Source organism: Temnothorax americanus, unplaced genomic scaffold, assembly GCF_048541705.1.
Source record: "Temnothorax americanus isolate GAGA-0224 unplaced genomic scaffold, ASM4854170v1 Scaffold28, whole genome shotgun sequence".
Classification (NCBI taxonomy): Eukaryota; Metazoa; Arthropoda; class Insecta; order Hymenoptera; family Formicidae; genus Temnothorax; species Temnothorax americanus.
Genome location: NW_027509421.1, coordinates 2410962 through 2425737, shown reverse-complemented (window position 1 = coordinate 2425737; position 14776 = coordinate 2410962). Strand labels below are relative to the sequence as shown.

General features: G+C 41.3%; 1 protein-coding gene across 1 annotated transcript in view; it reads left to right on the top strand.

The window, feature by feature from the left end:
* The first annotated feature begins 841 nt into the window (after window positions 1-841).
* Cdi (serine/threonine kinase) overlaps window positions 842-14776 on the top strand; it is a 29462-nt gene continuing 15527 nt past the window's right edge. The window contains exon 1 of the mRNA XM_077410060.1: window positions 842-2880. Coding sequence (XP_077266186.1) covers window positions 1576-2880 — 1305 coding nt within the window. The 5' untranslated portion in view covers window positions 842-1575. The remainder of the gene's footprint in view (window positions 2881-14776) is intronic.

Here is a 14776-nt window from a genome sequence, read left to right as displayed (position 1 = left end):
ATGAGGAACGATCGTATATAATTATGAAACCGTTATGTAAATTAAATTAACTTTTCTGCATATAGTGGAGGCAAATTAGGTTTTTATCTCGGAACCGGTTAAAACTATTCGGATTTAAACGTTTTTTTTTTAATGTAGGTAATTAAAAACACTACAATAATGTTTATAGGTTAAAAATTGACGCTAATTGTTTATTTAATAAATTTTTATTTAATAATTATTTAGTAAATTAAAGCGTCAATTTTTAACTCATAAACATTGTAGTGTTTTTAATTACCTACATTAAAAAAAAAAACGTTCAAATCTGAGTAGTTTTAACCGGTTTCGAGATAACGCACTTTTTTGTCTAATTTGCCTCCACTAATAGTAGTTTAAAAGGATTCGAAGATTTTGTTTTGCTCACGTGATTTTTTGACAATTCAGAAAAGAAAAGATTTCATATTAAGCATTTAAAAAATGTTAAAGAGTGGTCTTTTGAAGAAGCAGTCTTAAAAAAAAAGTTTTAAAAACTATCTTAAAAGTACCGATGGTTTCTAAAGTCTTAATTGCGTCTTAAGTCGAAGACGTCTGCAAGATACCCTTGTAACGTCGCAAAGAACATTTTCTAGACATTCAGGAATGTGTGTTCCCAAACGCTGCGTATGTACATACGTCCTTCCCGTTACATCAACGTTCGTCGCAATTTTTGACACTCGTCGATCACCTGTCGGGTGCAACTTTATTTCAGGAAGATCTGAGTCAGCCCACGAGGAGTCGTCCGCTGGCGACGAGGGGAGGACCGTGCCAAGTTCCGGTGGTACCGCGCTCTTCCTACGCTTCGTTTCGAATCTGTGACGTTATCCTGAGCCACCCTACGGGGATAACGTCCGTCTATGACCTACCGACTGTGATTTTCGACGCGTGACGCCACTGCCAAAAAAGAAACAAACCAGCGTCGATCGCGAACCTGCGTTTTCTTCGTCTCCGCTTCCTTTGCCTTCCCATCTGTTCGTCGAAGACGAATGTCTTCCACGTTTGTACCAGAAACATATATGACACGATTTTTGCCGTTGTCTTGCTCCGAGATACCTATGTCTTCCTACGAATTTCAATACCCTTGATCGGCGAAGCAGAAGAATCCTCGACTTCCTTGAATTTCTCTTGAAGCACGAAATACGAAGAAAGAAAGGAGGCTCGACTCCTCCACCGATCGAGACAACTACGATATCGAGTGCTCCGAGAATGTTCCTTGACCAAGTCGCGATCGCGATTTGTTGACATTTACGTTAATCCGAATCGCATTCGAAGGCAAAGCTGCACATTGCAAAAAAAAAAAAACGAAGGTGCCTTGTTATCGCTGTCATCGCCCGAACGCATTCGAAAGCTTCGTGGGATCGTTACCGCGTTCATTCGTAGTTGAAGCAGTTTACAAAGACTTCGCTTGTCGCGGGGATACGGCAGAACGACGCCGTGACGACTGTCGAGAGGCGCGTCACCGAGCCGGCCGCTTGTGATGCGGCGCACGCTGGGCCGCTGCTACCGTCGTCGTCTCGCGTCGTCAGCTTGCGCGACCGCCTCGTCGCAATAACGGCGAAGATGTTCGGGAAAGTGCCGCCGCCGTCGAACACGCCGGGTCCGCCTAATAATAACGGCGGCCAGGCGTCAGCCAAGTCGTCGTGCATCAGGCCGGCGACGACGGGCACGGCATCCTGTCTGCCGTGCTTCTCGGTGGAGGAGACGCCGACAGTGAGCGCCGACGACAAGGTGAGACCTTGGCGACCGATGAAGGACAACGATTCCGACGATTCGCCCACTGTGGTCTCCGAGGCTTACAGCAACTCCCTGCAGCCGCCCGCCAGTTTGACGGACGCCACTTTCGTCGCGATCGAGCCGCCTAGGCCCTGCAGGACTGACGAAACGACGACGACCTGCGCATCCGCTTGTACCAAGACCCCGGCCAAGTGTTCACCCAAGGAAGGCCCGTCGCAAGTTGGCAGGAGTCACGCCAACGCGATGCAGAAGTGTCCCGGTCAGTACTGCTCGAATTATTCCAAGACCGGCGTCGGTAGATCGAGACGACCGCAGTCTACGTCGACCGGGAGAAATTTTAACGTCGAGTCGTGTACGAGAGATTATGCGAAAACCGCGAAGAAGATTGTTGCCGTTAATCGAGAGCCTCCGAGCGGCAAGGAGCCGCATCAGACGTGTAACGAGCAGCAGTCCAAGTGCTTGCAGGGATACGCCCCCGCGGCTATGGTCGCTGCCAAATTGTCTTCCGCGAGATCTTCCGAAACGATTCACCACACGTCGCTGCCAGGCGAAAAAAGGTACAGCAACGAGGACCTCCTGACGGACACGTGCGCGAATTACTACGCGATGTCGAATGGCGCGATGTCTAATGTGCCGGTCGTGAGCGAGCAGTCGTTGCACGCGCATCAGAAGCCGGCGGTTCCGAAGATGATCGACGTCAAAGACGGCGCCGGCGATTCCGCGACCGCCGTCGCGTCCTGCGAGGATAACACCTGCGACAGCGACTTCACCACTTCGACGCTATCCAGAGACTGGACGTTGAGGAGGGTCAGCAACGAGGTGCAGCAGAGCTGCGTGTCCTGCCTGCCGCAGAATCTTCCCACGGAACTGCAGTCGTCCACCTCGCCGAGAAACTACAAGGATCTCAAGGAGAAGTGTCGCGATTCTCTTTGGCGGCCTACGGAGATGGCGGAAAGTGGTGCGGTGCACGGATTGACGGTGTGCTCGGGTGAGACGTTTCAGGACTCGAGTTCGAAGAGGCGCACCGGGGCGTCCTGTCAGGCGCTCAGGCACGCCGTCGCCTCGCTGAATCGCCTGGACGACTTCTACATGGAGAAGATTGGCGCGGGCTTCTTCTCGGAGGTTTACAAGGTAAGACGATAGATTTTATTGAAATGTTCCTGCGAGTGAATCTCACGTACAAAACGTATTATAATATCTCGAATATAATAAGAGTACGTTGTTTGAAATTAAATAATTAATATAATAAGCGATTTTTGCTTGATTGAATGGTAGAACGAAAATCAATCAATGCCGTACACCAATCGAGGACGCTATCAGATTTCGCGATACTTGATCGCGTTAGAGGAGGCTCGTTAGAAAGTTTTTCTCCCGTATGGCAATGTGCTCCCTCTTAATTCTCGCGCCATTGTTCGTAAACAACAATCGCGAATTCGAAACGGACGCTCGCCCGTATCTCTCGGGCTGTGTGGAATGCGCTATCTTTGTAGATTAATATCTCGATGTAGAGATTAGATACGCCTGCCCGCCGGCACGAACGCGTAGCCTTCGTAAAATTAATTCCACTCGTAATCACGCGGTTACTCGTCGGTAACAAGCGATCAGAAAACAGTTTTTTTTTTGTCCCGGCGCGGTTTTCCGGGAACGTTTGCCGCATTAAAACCCCCCGCTTTCTGTACAATTACTCGCGAAACGGTGGAAGCTGCGGAGGAGGGTATTTTTCATTCGCGAGTCAGTGATTCTGAGTCATTTGAGCGATATATTACTCCACGAAGCTATAACACACGATAAAGATATAACTTTTACCGCATAAATAGCGAAAGGAGAAAATAAAGTGTTGGTAAATATTTTGCGCAAAACCTCAGGGTAAATAGAAGATACAAAAACAAAAACAATCCACTTATTACCTGTCTTCGCGTTACGAAATTCTACGCCAAGTGCTGCCACAAAAAGTAGGAAACCACTTGGGTGGTAATTTTTCATTGGCAAGATAGCGGTTCTACGTTAAACCGTTTCAAGTTAAACCGACGAGATCTCTTGACAACTGAAAATATTTTCAGCGGACCGGACTATTTGGTGCAGCCCAATTGCTATAAAACGCACTTTTCTATAAAATTTCTCATGGTGACATTTACGTTTGCGAACGCAGAAGCGACGTTGCGACTTAAGAATACTGTCACAGTAGCTTACGTAAATCATTGTGTTTATTTGCAGCGAGCAGAAGCACGTAATTATTTGTAGGGTCTCCAGCCTTGACTTCATTTTTTTTTTATTGATATCAGGATTCTATAAAAATTACTTGCTTCAATAAATAGATTTCTCAATTGGTTTATTTAGGATTTTGCGGGAATAAGACACGTTTAAAAAAAAAACATTTTTATCGAGTTTAAGACACAGTTACATGTATCTTAAATGAAAGTTATGAAAATTACATGAAAAAATTACATTCTCGAAATAAATCTTGGACGAGGTGTACGACATAAATGTAGAAGTAACAGATGCGCAACTATATAGAGAGTGGCACTCAGAATTAGCAAGCGGAAGTCTCGTAAGCATCACGAAATGGACGTAAATAAATTATATCGCTTTATCTATCGCGCTATTATCGTAACGATGAATCGACGAGACGGGCATGTTGATGCGAGATAGAGTCGTGTAGCAATTTTGCGGTAATCGATCGAAATTCGCTTGTCGAGTCGCGCGACGCCGCATTCTGCGTTTCGCGAGGAGATTTATGCACGCGTCTCACTCTCTCTCTCTCTCTCTCTCTGTCCCTCCTTCTCTTTATCGATCTAACTTCACCGCGTGCAAGCGCATGGTAAAAGTGGCCGGAAAGCTGCTCCAGTTCCACGATATTCATTCCGTGCAGGCTGTAATTTTGCGCATTTGCCGGCGATTGCGGCAGATGCGCCCGTCGCGTCGAGGTGACGGCTGCGCTGGACTGCCTACCTACCTACCTACCTACACCACAAGTCAGCCGAGCCGATCCGGGACCTTGAGAAGTATGCCGCGGCTTCTCCGGCGTGGATAGGCGCGTTATAAATAGGTCAACAGGAAATTGAGCACGCTCCGTAGTGACTACGGTGATTCCTCCGGCGCGACGCAGCGGTGCGCAAACCTCGGACTTGGCGCGATTACGCAGCCCTTCGGACACTTCCCGTCACGAGTGACTTTTTTTTTTTTTAATTGGGCATTTTTATTTTATTTTTATCCGAGAGTCATTAAATCGGACTAAATTAATTGTAACAACCAAATGATTCCACTTCACTCTTACGAGCTTGAATTTCGAGCTCCGCGTAATAATTTCAACGTGCTCTTTCTCTCGTCTTTTCTTCGTTGCCTCCGGCAAGGATAATATTTTTCTGTTCCGCCAGATGTTGGATAGCGCACCTCTGCTTGAGCGCATTAGCGAGACCCTCGTTTAAAAATAAACTCGTGCTTCTCGATGTTATCGCGGACAGAATCGATCCTGTCGTTTGTGCCGTAGGTCAAATTCTATACTTGCAATCTCCTTTCGAATGTGACTAATATTATTAATCGGAAGGATGACTAATGATTGGGTGAGTAAGAGGCTGTCATATAATTCTATTGATATAATTGCTCGCTATTTATTATATTGTCAAATGACATGCATAAGTTTTGGTAGACATTGTGTAATAATTTCAATCTAAACAAACAAAATTTGATAAGATGAGTGACATATCTTCTTGAAAAATATTTCGTATCAGTTAAATAACTTAATCAACTTATTAAATATTGTGAAATTTAAATCCTAATAAGTAATCTTACAATAAGACAAAATAATAATTAATTTATAATAAAGTAAAAATTAAGTAAATTATTAAATTTTATGATTTTGTTGATTAAAATAACGTACAGATAAAGAATTATATATTTATTTATTTTATATTTCATTTTTTATTTGGATTATAAGTTTTTTGTTGAGATCTATTTTACATAACGAGAAATTTGTAAAAAGGATAAATTATACGAGTCTCGAAAGAAAATTATTATAATTATGATAAAACCGAAACATTTCGAAAAATTTCGAAAGTTAATCGCCAGCCGAGTTAGGGTCAGAGGGGCCCAGAGGTCGTGCATTCTTTGGCACGATAGCGCAATTGCCGTGCCAAGAGTTTTGAGCAAGTACATCAATTTTCTAGCCGAGCATGCGGTCGCATGCTCTTTAATCACCAACCGCGAACCAACTTACTTACAAAATCCGCGTCCGGACGGTTCGTTTGATCCCATCAAGCTTAAACGTATAGGATTATCGCCAAAATCAGAATTAGAATTTGTGAAATTGGCGGAAAATGAAGGGGTTATACTTAAAGATTTTCTTCTATATATAGATTTACAGATATAAGAAACCTGAGATAGAAGAGGGAATCAAGTGTGTTCTCTGTGTAAATAAAATATAAGACATCGGTGAGAATAGAATTCGGGAAAGTTTCAGGAAAATGAGGCACGACATATTTAAAGGTTTAGACCATCATTTAAGTATACAATATACTGCACTGCCTGGGTATGCGAATCTCAATAGAATATTCGGTACCGTTATTTATCCAAAACTACGGATATTAGATATGCATAGCAATGTAGTACCTACATCTACGTCTCAATCTTCGCTTGTCAAGTTGATCGATTAAGCTGCCGCTTCGTGCAAGATTCCGCGATTTCTCGCTCTAAGAATGATGAAACTGGAGAGTTTGGAGTAGCGTCAAGAGTCGCGTAGTGATGATCGTTACTGTTGTTCTCACGGACAAATTGTTGTAAATGAGTGAAGGGGTTAAGTGAATTAGTTTTCATCTATCGATAGAAATTCTTGAAACTTTTAAACTTTGCGGACATTTGATTAATCGCGTGCGTCTCCATCTTATATGATCACATTTAGACGTTGACAGCTAGCAGTAACATTTACAGTATACTATTTTAAATGAGTATAAAATACATCTGTTAAAAGTTTACTGTATTGATATAATGGAAATTTATTTCAGATATTTTAATTTAACATTAAATATCAATATCGATAATTAATGAAGAGGATACAATTTTTTTATTCTTTTCTTGTGCAAACTCTTTGATTGCAAAATTCGAACAATAAAAGGAGAACGAGTGATAAGTTGGCATTGACAAAAATTGCACATTATAACGATCGCCAGAAAGGCCGGTGATAAACCGCCGATAAACAACGATAAACGACAGTAAATGCTGCATTTGTTGAACTTATTTTATCGACCACAATATAGATAACGAATAATCTAATTTTTAAATCGCTTCCGCTTCTCAAGCACAGATTTATTTTGATTATTTTGATTAACTTATTGCTTCGAAATTATTCCAACTTACAAGAAAATTGAGAAGAGGGTCTCTTCATAGCGTGAAATTCACGAAGGATTAAAACAAGATAGGAGGAAAGGATCAAGCGAAAGATGCTGGGGATCTATTTTTAAACCGCGCGACGGAGCTTCCATATGCGTAGTCGTGTCTTCGTGTATCGCGACGAATCATAATGCGTGTATCACGATGAATAACAAGTCAGTTGAGTCTTTTCGGCCGAATATCGAGCCAAGTTTACTTGTTAGAGCAGGTTACAGATATTATATCAACACTTATTCTTATCCAGATTAATTTGTAGAATGCACGTTACACCATTCTAAATGTTGCCAAATGTAATTCTGACATTTCTGACTTTACAATATATAAGAAGATTGTTGTTTCTCTTTAGGCAGCATATATAGACATTATATATGTGGAAACCCTTATTTTATTAATATAACATATTCTTTAAATGGATATTTAGAGTCGATCTTTTTTTAGTGAAAAAATTGAATAAGCTTTGTTTATACAGCTTTAAATTTTTTCCAACGTATCTTGGAAATATCTTGGTAACCAAATCTCGCATTTAAATTTTGTTCAAGTTGTAAATTGAAATTGTGCCAAGATTAAGCTTGCTCTATTTGCGTCTTTGAAGCTTCGTGGGCGAAAAATTTTTTATTTATATTTTACAACTTAAAAAATTCTATTATTAGGACTGTTGACTCGGTAGAAACGAGATATTCTGTGTATAAAACGCGAAATATCGTACAGGCGCGTACGACCTCTTGCCGATCGGTCAGCGGGCCAATTTGCAACACAAAGCCGTATTGTGGATTACGGCGTGTGACCGTTCGAAGTTTCGTGTCGCATCGAAGGACACAATTCTGTGAAACGAACGGTCCGCCTGCCTTATCTTTTCCCATTAACCGCGATGCCTCGCATGAATATTGCATAAGGTGCATCCGAAGTGCGCATTCCGTCGACGTCGCTTATCGCGCGGCGCATTTCGGCCCCCGGAGGATCGTCTCGCGAGCAATTGCGCATTACGCAACCGACCGACCCGACCGTCCATTGCGAAACTGTCGTTGTTGCGAGGAAACGAGGTGGTGCGCCTTCTCGCTCGAACGAGGCCTGTTGAGAGAAACAAGAGTCTTGCGAGATGTTCTCAGCAGCCCGCCGAGGAGGAGGAGCAAGCCTCTCTTCCTCTCGTTTGTTCTCCGCCGTTCATTCCACCTACACGCGCGTTCCCATCCTTCCTGCTGGCTTAAATCCTTTGATGCGGGTCGCCCGCAGACTCGATAGAATTTCCCTTCACCGAGAGGCCTCTCCTCCGATATCACCGTTCGTTATACGTGCTCAATTATACGGCTCTCATTCTGCGCTCCGGCCGCACTTGATGGAAAAAAGACAGTAATCATCATCACGAAATTAGGACTTATCTATTTCTATGAATAAGAATCGCATCCGTTCCATGTGTGAATCTCGTGTGACTCTCTGCTTTCAACGTCCGGCTAGAATTTTCCAAGCTCGGCGTTTATTTCTGTAATTATTTACCGCAAGATATTTTTATTAAACATAGGTATTTGAAACAAGATAAACTTTCCCACTTGCTCGCTGAGAAAAACATCAGTTTCGTCGAGAAATCATTAACTATGAGGAAGCTCCATTCTCGTACACCTTGTACGCGACTGTCCCGATCGTGATTTCGCGCCGGTGGCATTAATCCTCGATCGGGCGAAAGTCTCGACGCGGGAAGATCGGAAGGAATCCTTCCGTTCGCGAATTCTCTTTAATCGCGCTCACCACCGACGCAGACAAATCGCCGCGTCGCGTCGTCGGAATGCAATTATCCACTCCGATAATCCCCGCGCCGAAGCTTCCATGGAACGGTATATGCGCGAGCGACAGCGAGCGGGTCCGCTGCGCTCGCAGTGAAAACGTCAGTGAATTATCGATAATGACACGCATAATGGTTATAGCACGCGGTTGTACTGGCGTTGCTCGGGGAGTCGGCGGACATGGAAGAGCCGGCTAAGAATGAACGCTCCACCGATCGCGCGTGATGATCGGGACCGCGGAGTCGAACATCGTGAACGTCGCGATGACTCGATATGCGAGTGTCTACGCGAGTAATGGGCGAAAGTCCAGTCCGCTATAGATACAACATGACTGAAGATATAGCTTCGTAATCTAGTTAATCGCTCGGTAATATTTCTTACGATTTCGCAAATGGCCGTATTCCATTTATTCCCAGAACAGATTCGCAAAATTACAACTGGAATTCGTGTAATTGATTTATTTGCTCCGGAGGCACTGAAAATTTACATCGAAATATCAATTATCATTATTATTTGCCTTTGGCAAACTCGTATACGTAAAGAACACGAGATCGCGAAGCAAAATAGGAGAATCTTTTACAGCGAAATATAGAGATTAATATACATATATTATATATTTTTTTTGTTATAGAAGATCGATTTTTATTATCTTTCTTATTTGGAAATATGATTATCTATATAATCTATATAGATTACGCGTGAGATTAAAATAGCGATATATAATAGCGCGGTTGCGTTGATATTGTAGCAATCTCAACTTTATGGCGAATCGTCGAAGCAACGGTTTTCCAAGAGCGTCATTCGTGCCATTTGCCTGACCGTTTCAGCCGTTCGCGTCGAAACATTCGCCGCGTTCGCCATATACGTAATCGCCGCTATGAAAATCGCGATACAGTTTGCGTTCTCCTAATTTCTCGCCTTATAATTAATTTGAAACACCTTGTGAAATCGTGAGTAAACGGAAAGTAGAAACTTCCTGAAAAGAAGCGCTATTTAATTAGTTCCATAGGGAAGCGAGATCGATCGATAATACAATTATTTTTATCCGCAATTATTAATCATTGCTGTACCTTCATTAAGAGAGCCAGATTATAATATAATTAAGTTTTTCAAATTTCGTTTTTGCCACATTTAGGTTCAACGTATCTCAGAAAACATTTCCTGCGATTTTTAAAAGCCTGTAGCTTCAAATATATTATTTTTAAAGCAAAATGTCGTTTACTAGATTAACCGCGTGAACTGTCAAACTATTGGTCGGTCTTGCTTTAACTTTCGATGGAATTAATCAGTCAGCAGTTATAATTGAGAATTAAAATTTTATGATTACGAGGTACCATATGTGGAGCGGAAACTTTGCAAATGTCGTATTTCACGGAAACGACGATATTAATTGCGAACTCGCGTTCTTCCTAATTATAATTGACAATAGGCATCAGACATTCCGGATGTTTTAATTACGAAAAATAAAATTTTATCGACCGTAACCAAGATGCCGAATTAACTGGCATCAATTAAAATATAAAACGATGAAAGAAAATGGAGAGGACCATATTTCTGCCAATTTCTTATTATTATATATTATTTGAAGAAAAATGATAAAATTTGTGAAAATATTTAACTTCTCTTTAGAAATCTAATGTTTATTTTACACAAATCTGAAACGCGAAAGGAAATCTTATTTCTTTTTATAATTTATACTTTTCGATGTAATATGAAATGTCATACTGGTGCACAGTTATGAAAAAGTAAGGCGAGAAAAAAATGATAACTGTTATTGATGCGCTTCTTAATTCATTTATTATTCTTTCTTCATGGAACTTTCGTTTCCATGTAAAACTATGCGCATCAATTAGAAGATTTTTACTGCGCGAAATATCGAAACGGTCCATATCGCGTGAATAATAAATAATTCACGAACGATTAACGGTTCCGACTTCGGCGATGAGCGGCCGAGCGCGGACGGAGATTCGGCCGGCATATCACCTCCGCCGCCGCGCTCATCGGCTCCTCGTCCGTCGGAAACGACGACCTTGCTTGTGACTCAAGAGTTCGCAGGCAACACCGGCATTTCCTTCCCCCCTCGCGCCGAACGAGAATATGCTGGAAGTAAATGAGAAAGCCGGTCACGGCGCGCTGGCCATGGAGAGTACGTACACTCTCTAATGAGTCTCGCTCGCTCGGTCGTTCGCTCGTTTTGCCTTCCCCGCGATTCGATTCGTTACCGTTCCCACCTGCGCGACACACGTGCGTGTCGAGGCTCCCGCATATACTTCCGCAGCCAAGACTGCAAGTCGTATTCGCGCGCGGAGGCGTTCGTCTGCGGCTCGTAAAAACTATTCTGCAATTCTTAAAGAGGAGAGGTTTATTCTTCCGGTTTTCCTGTACATTTAATCTCCGATTTGTTACACAAGAATGAAAAAAATTTAGTTTTACCTTTATAAAGTTTATTTCAGTAACGTGTATAAAAGGTCGCTCTTCGTTATTTGCGAAACAAATTTTTACGAGACTCTGACACATTTTGGCGAAAAAGTAACCAATTCTCCGCTGAATTATGTTGAAAATATTGTGATATCGGCTTTTGTGCGTCACTGCAGGCTTTTCAACTCAGCAAGCTGATATTCATAATTGTTAACTGTCAATGAGCCAGGACTGAGATTGACGTCATTTAAATGTAGGTTGCACACATTTTTCTTTTACTTATTCCGGATAATTATAGAGCGATCTCGCTGTCGCGTACGCAATGAGGAAACGTAGATGGGAGTGACAATCTTGAAATTCTGAGATTATTACTTGCGCGAGATAGTCGTTAATTAATATCTAATCGACTGACGGCGATCGGCGAGAGAAACGGGAAAAGAGCGCGTGAAATCGTCATTTATTATTTAATAAATGTACTTGTGACGTGGGGTAAATTTCTCCGCGGCGAATATGTGCATGTGCGCGCGTGACAACAAGTTCTCTTCACTATATACCGCTTGACCGGCGTCATATACCTTCCCTTCTCTTTCCTTCCTATATAATTACCGAGATCGTGAATCGACACACGATGAAATTGTCATTATATTAATCGATACGATATATTAATCATTTCTATCGCTACTTGTTTCTCTTTTTGTTTAAATCTTTTTTTTTTATACTTGCGGTATTTTTTTAATTTTTTTTATTTGATTTTATTTGGGGATTACTGAGCGCATTGTTAGTGCGGAAACAATACCGCATTGTAAAATTTAAATCATTTGGCATTGTCGCGGTACTTTCAAGTAAATACGAAACTCAACAATTGACCTGCTACGCGACATGTCAGAACTTAAAATGCTCGGAATGCTCGTTTAATTGTTTTCAGCAATGTATGGAAAACGTTTCTTACCTCTGCATTCACATGTCATAATTACGCATACATATATCCGTGTGGCTTGCATTGCGTGCGATATATCTAGGTTTCTGTTAATTGTTATTAGACGGAAGCAGAATGCGCGGTATGCGTTTCGCGAGACACATTTCGGTATATCTGCCGTTGAAAAAAAAAAAGAAAAGAAAAGAAAATGCTCGAGAATGTCCTATCTCTCGCTCGCGATCTTTAGAAATAAGGAGAAAGTCCCGCGAGACACGCGCTGTGAGAAAGAAATCGATCGATACATTGTGCGTTGGTTCGTACGTTCGTTCGCCTGAGAAATTCTCATTCATTGTGCGTTGTCGTGACCTTGACTATCACACTTCCTCTCGACATTTATTCCCGACGTCACGACACGGGGCTGTGAATAAAATCGCCGCGCGTTTCTCGTTTGCGGGATTAAGAGTCTGCAACGCGGGGGTCGCGCTGAGCGAGCGGTGCAGTTGACCTTTGCCGCAACTGCCGCAGCTAATAAAATCCACTTTGACAGACATTTTTCCTGCTTATGTATAGCACGCGCGTTCCGTGTCCGATCAAATTTTAATTAGTTACGTTTTTTTGGCGGATTTATATTAAATTAATTTATACGCTAATGGTCATCGAGTATCAAATGTTGGATTCTGAATAGTTCAATGTTTGAAAGTCTCGTGAAATACGCGTCGTTTGGTTGGTTTTTTTTACAAAACTTTTATTTTCGTGAAAATAATTTTAAGTTATATTAGTTGGCACACGGTAATGTAAAATAAATATTAAGGTAAACTAAATGTAAAATGTAAAATAAATACGTGACAATGTAAAATAAATATGAAGCCAAGTGATATCTTTCAAATGCAATCTCTATTATATGTCGCTTATCGATGGAATAATGTTTAGTAGTCACGACTATGCCACCGCATAAAAGTTTAGTCATGTATTACTGCATTTTGCAGACTTGCATTCTCATGCAATCCAATTTTCCGTAATCATAGAGGATGTTAGCAGTCACGAAGACTCGTGTACTTCAATAAACGTTAAATGAAGACATATGGCGAGGGAAAGATCTAGAGCCGTTAGGGAGGATTTTCTAAAATTTAAAGCCCTCTCCTCCTTCATCGCCGCAACTTACGTAACACGAAGTCTATAACGCTGTAAATAGGTATCACTTAAGTTGTATATTTCTGACTAAAATTGGCGATAGGGAATACGATAAAAAATTATAGCCGTCGTGCCGTTATGGCTCGTGTGCTAATCCGTAGAATGCATTTGCATGTGAGTGCAGTTAACCTTTAGCGAGCGGTCGCGGCATATGGATTTCCACCTGAAAAAGTTTGAGCCTAGAAAGTCCCTCGCGCACGTCCGGTTTCTCTGCTTATATAGTTTTTAATCGATTTTCGCCATTTCGCGGATTCATAAATATTTATATTTTCACGAATTTCTCAAATCTCGGTGCCGCACCGACAATTTTCGCAAAATGTTATGTCAGTTATAACGCGTAATTAAATGAATCTCATGAAAATATTTTTATATTGCTCTTGTTCTGGAGAAATTATTTTGCAGTTGCCTTTCGAAGATAACAAGCGAATGTTTCTCTTTAGAAAAGTAAATCGTATTGTGTGGTATGCGAGGTGGTATGTATCATAATTAATTAAGCAATATCTACATTTCTTATAACATTTAACGCCTCTTATTACGTCATATAATTGAATTAAAATTAATATTAGTAAAAGTGATTTAATGAAAAAGCAAAGTCGTGTTACTGTGTGTTACTGTGATTAAATTTGTATGTTTATTATATACAAAGTGAAAAAGACCACACAGTTTTTATTCTTTTTTATATTTATTTAAACAAAATTTTATTAGATCGCATATATTATAAATTTACAAATATTTAGTCTGATGTTAGTTAATAGAAACGAAAGTTCAAGTACGTATTCTCCTTCGAGCTTCCATCCTCGTTTCTGCATCCCCTATTTAGCGCTTTTCATCTTTTGGGCGCATTTATAATTAGACGGTTGACTGCGATGATTGACGGTGATTGCGAACATACGAGGCAGAGACCTTTGCAAAGAGGGCTTTCGAGCTTACAAAATCCAGCAGTGCGCTTGCTAATTGGTTCGCTGCTCTTAATTGCACCATAGCTTCCCGGAACGATACTTGATAGATGAAGTGTGTTTGCTCTTCTCTCCGTTCTCATGAAACGAGCCCTTCAGTGACTGAATCATCTGAAAACCAATAACTTTATTCAATAAAACTTTCTTTCTCTCTGTAGAGTTTGCAGAGGTATAACGAAAGTTAACCATTTGAAACTCTGTTACAGCTTTCTAATTTTAAGAAAATAATTATGAAATATTTGCATTTAGTCAGTCTGATAATACATCAGCATTTTATTTGTTATTGTTTGAGATAAAAATAGCCAATGTTACCTTGGAACTCCGAAACGTCAGGTTCGATGAAAACGCGGTATGTGAAAAAAATAGTTCTCTTGCTTCTACTTACAAGA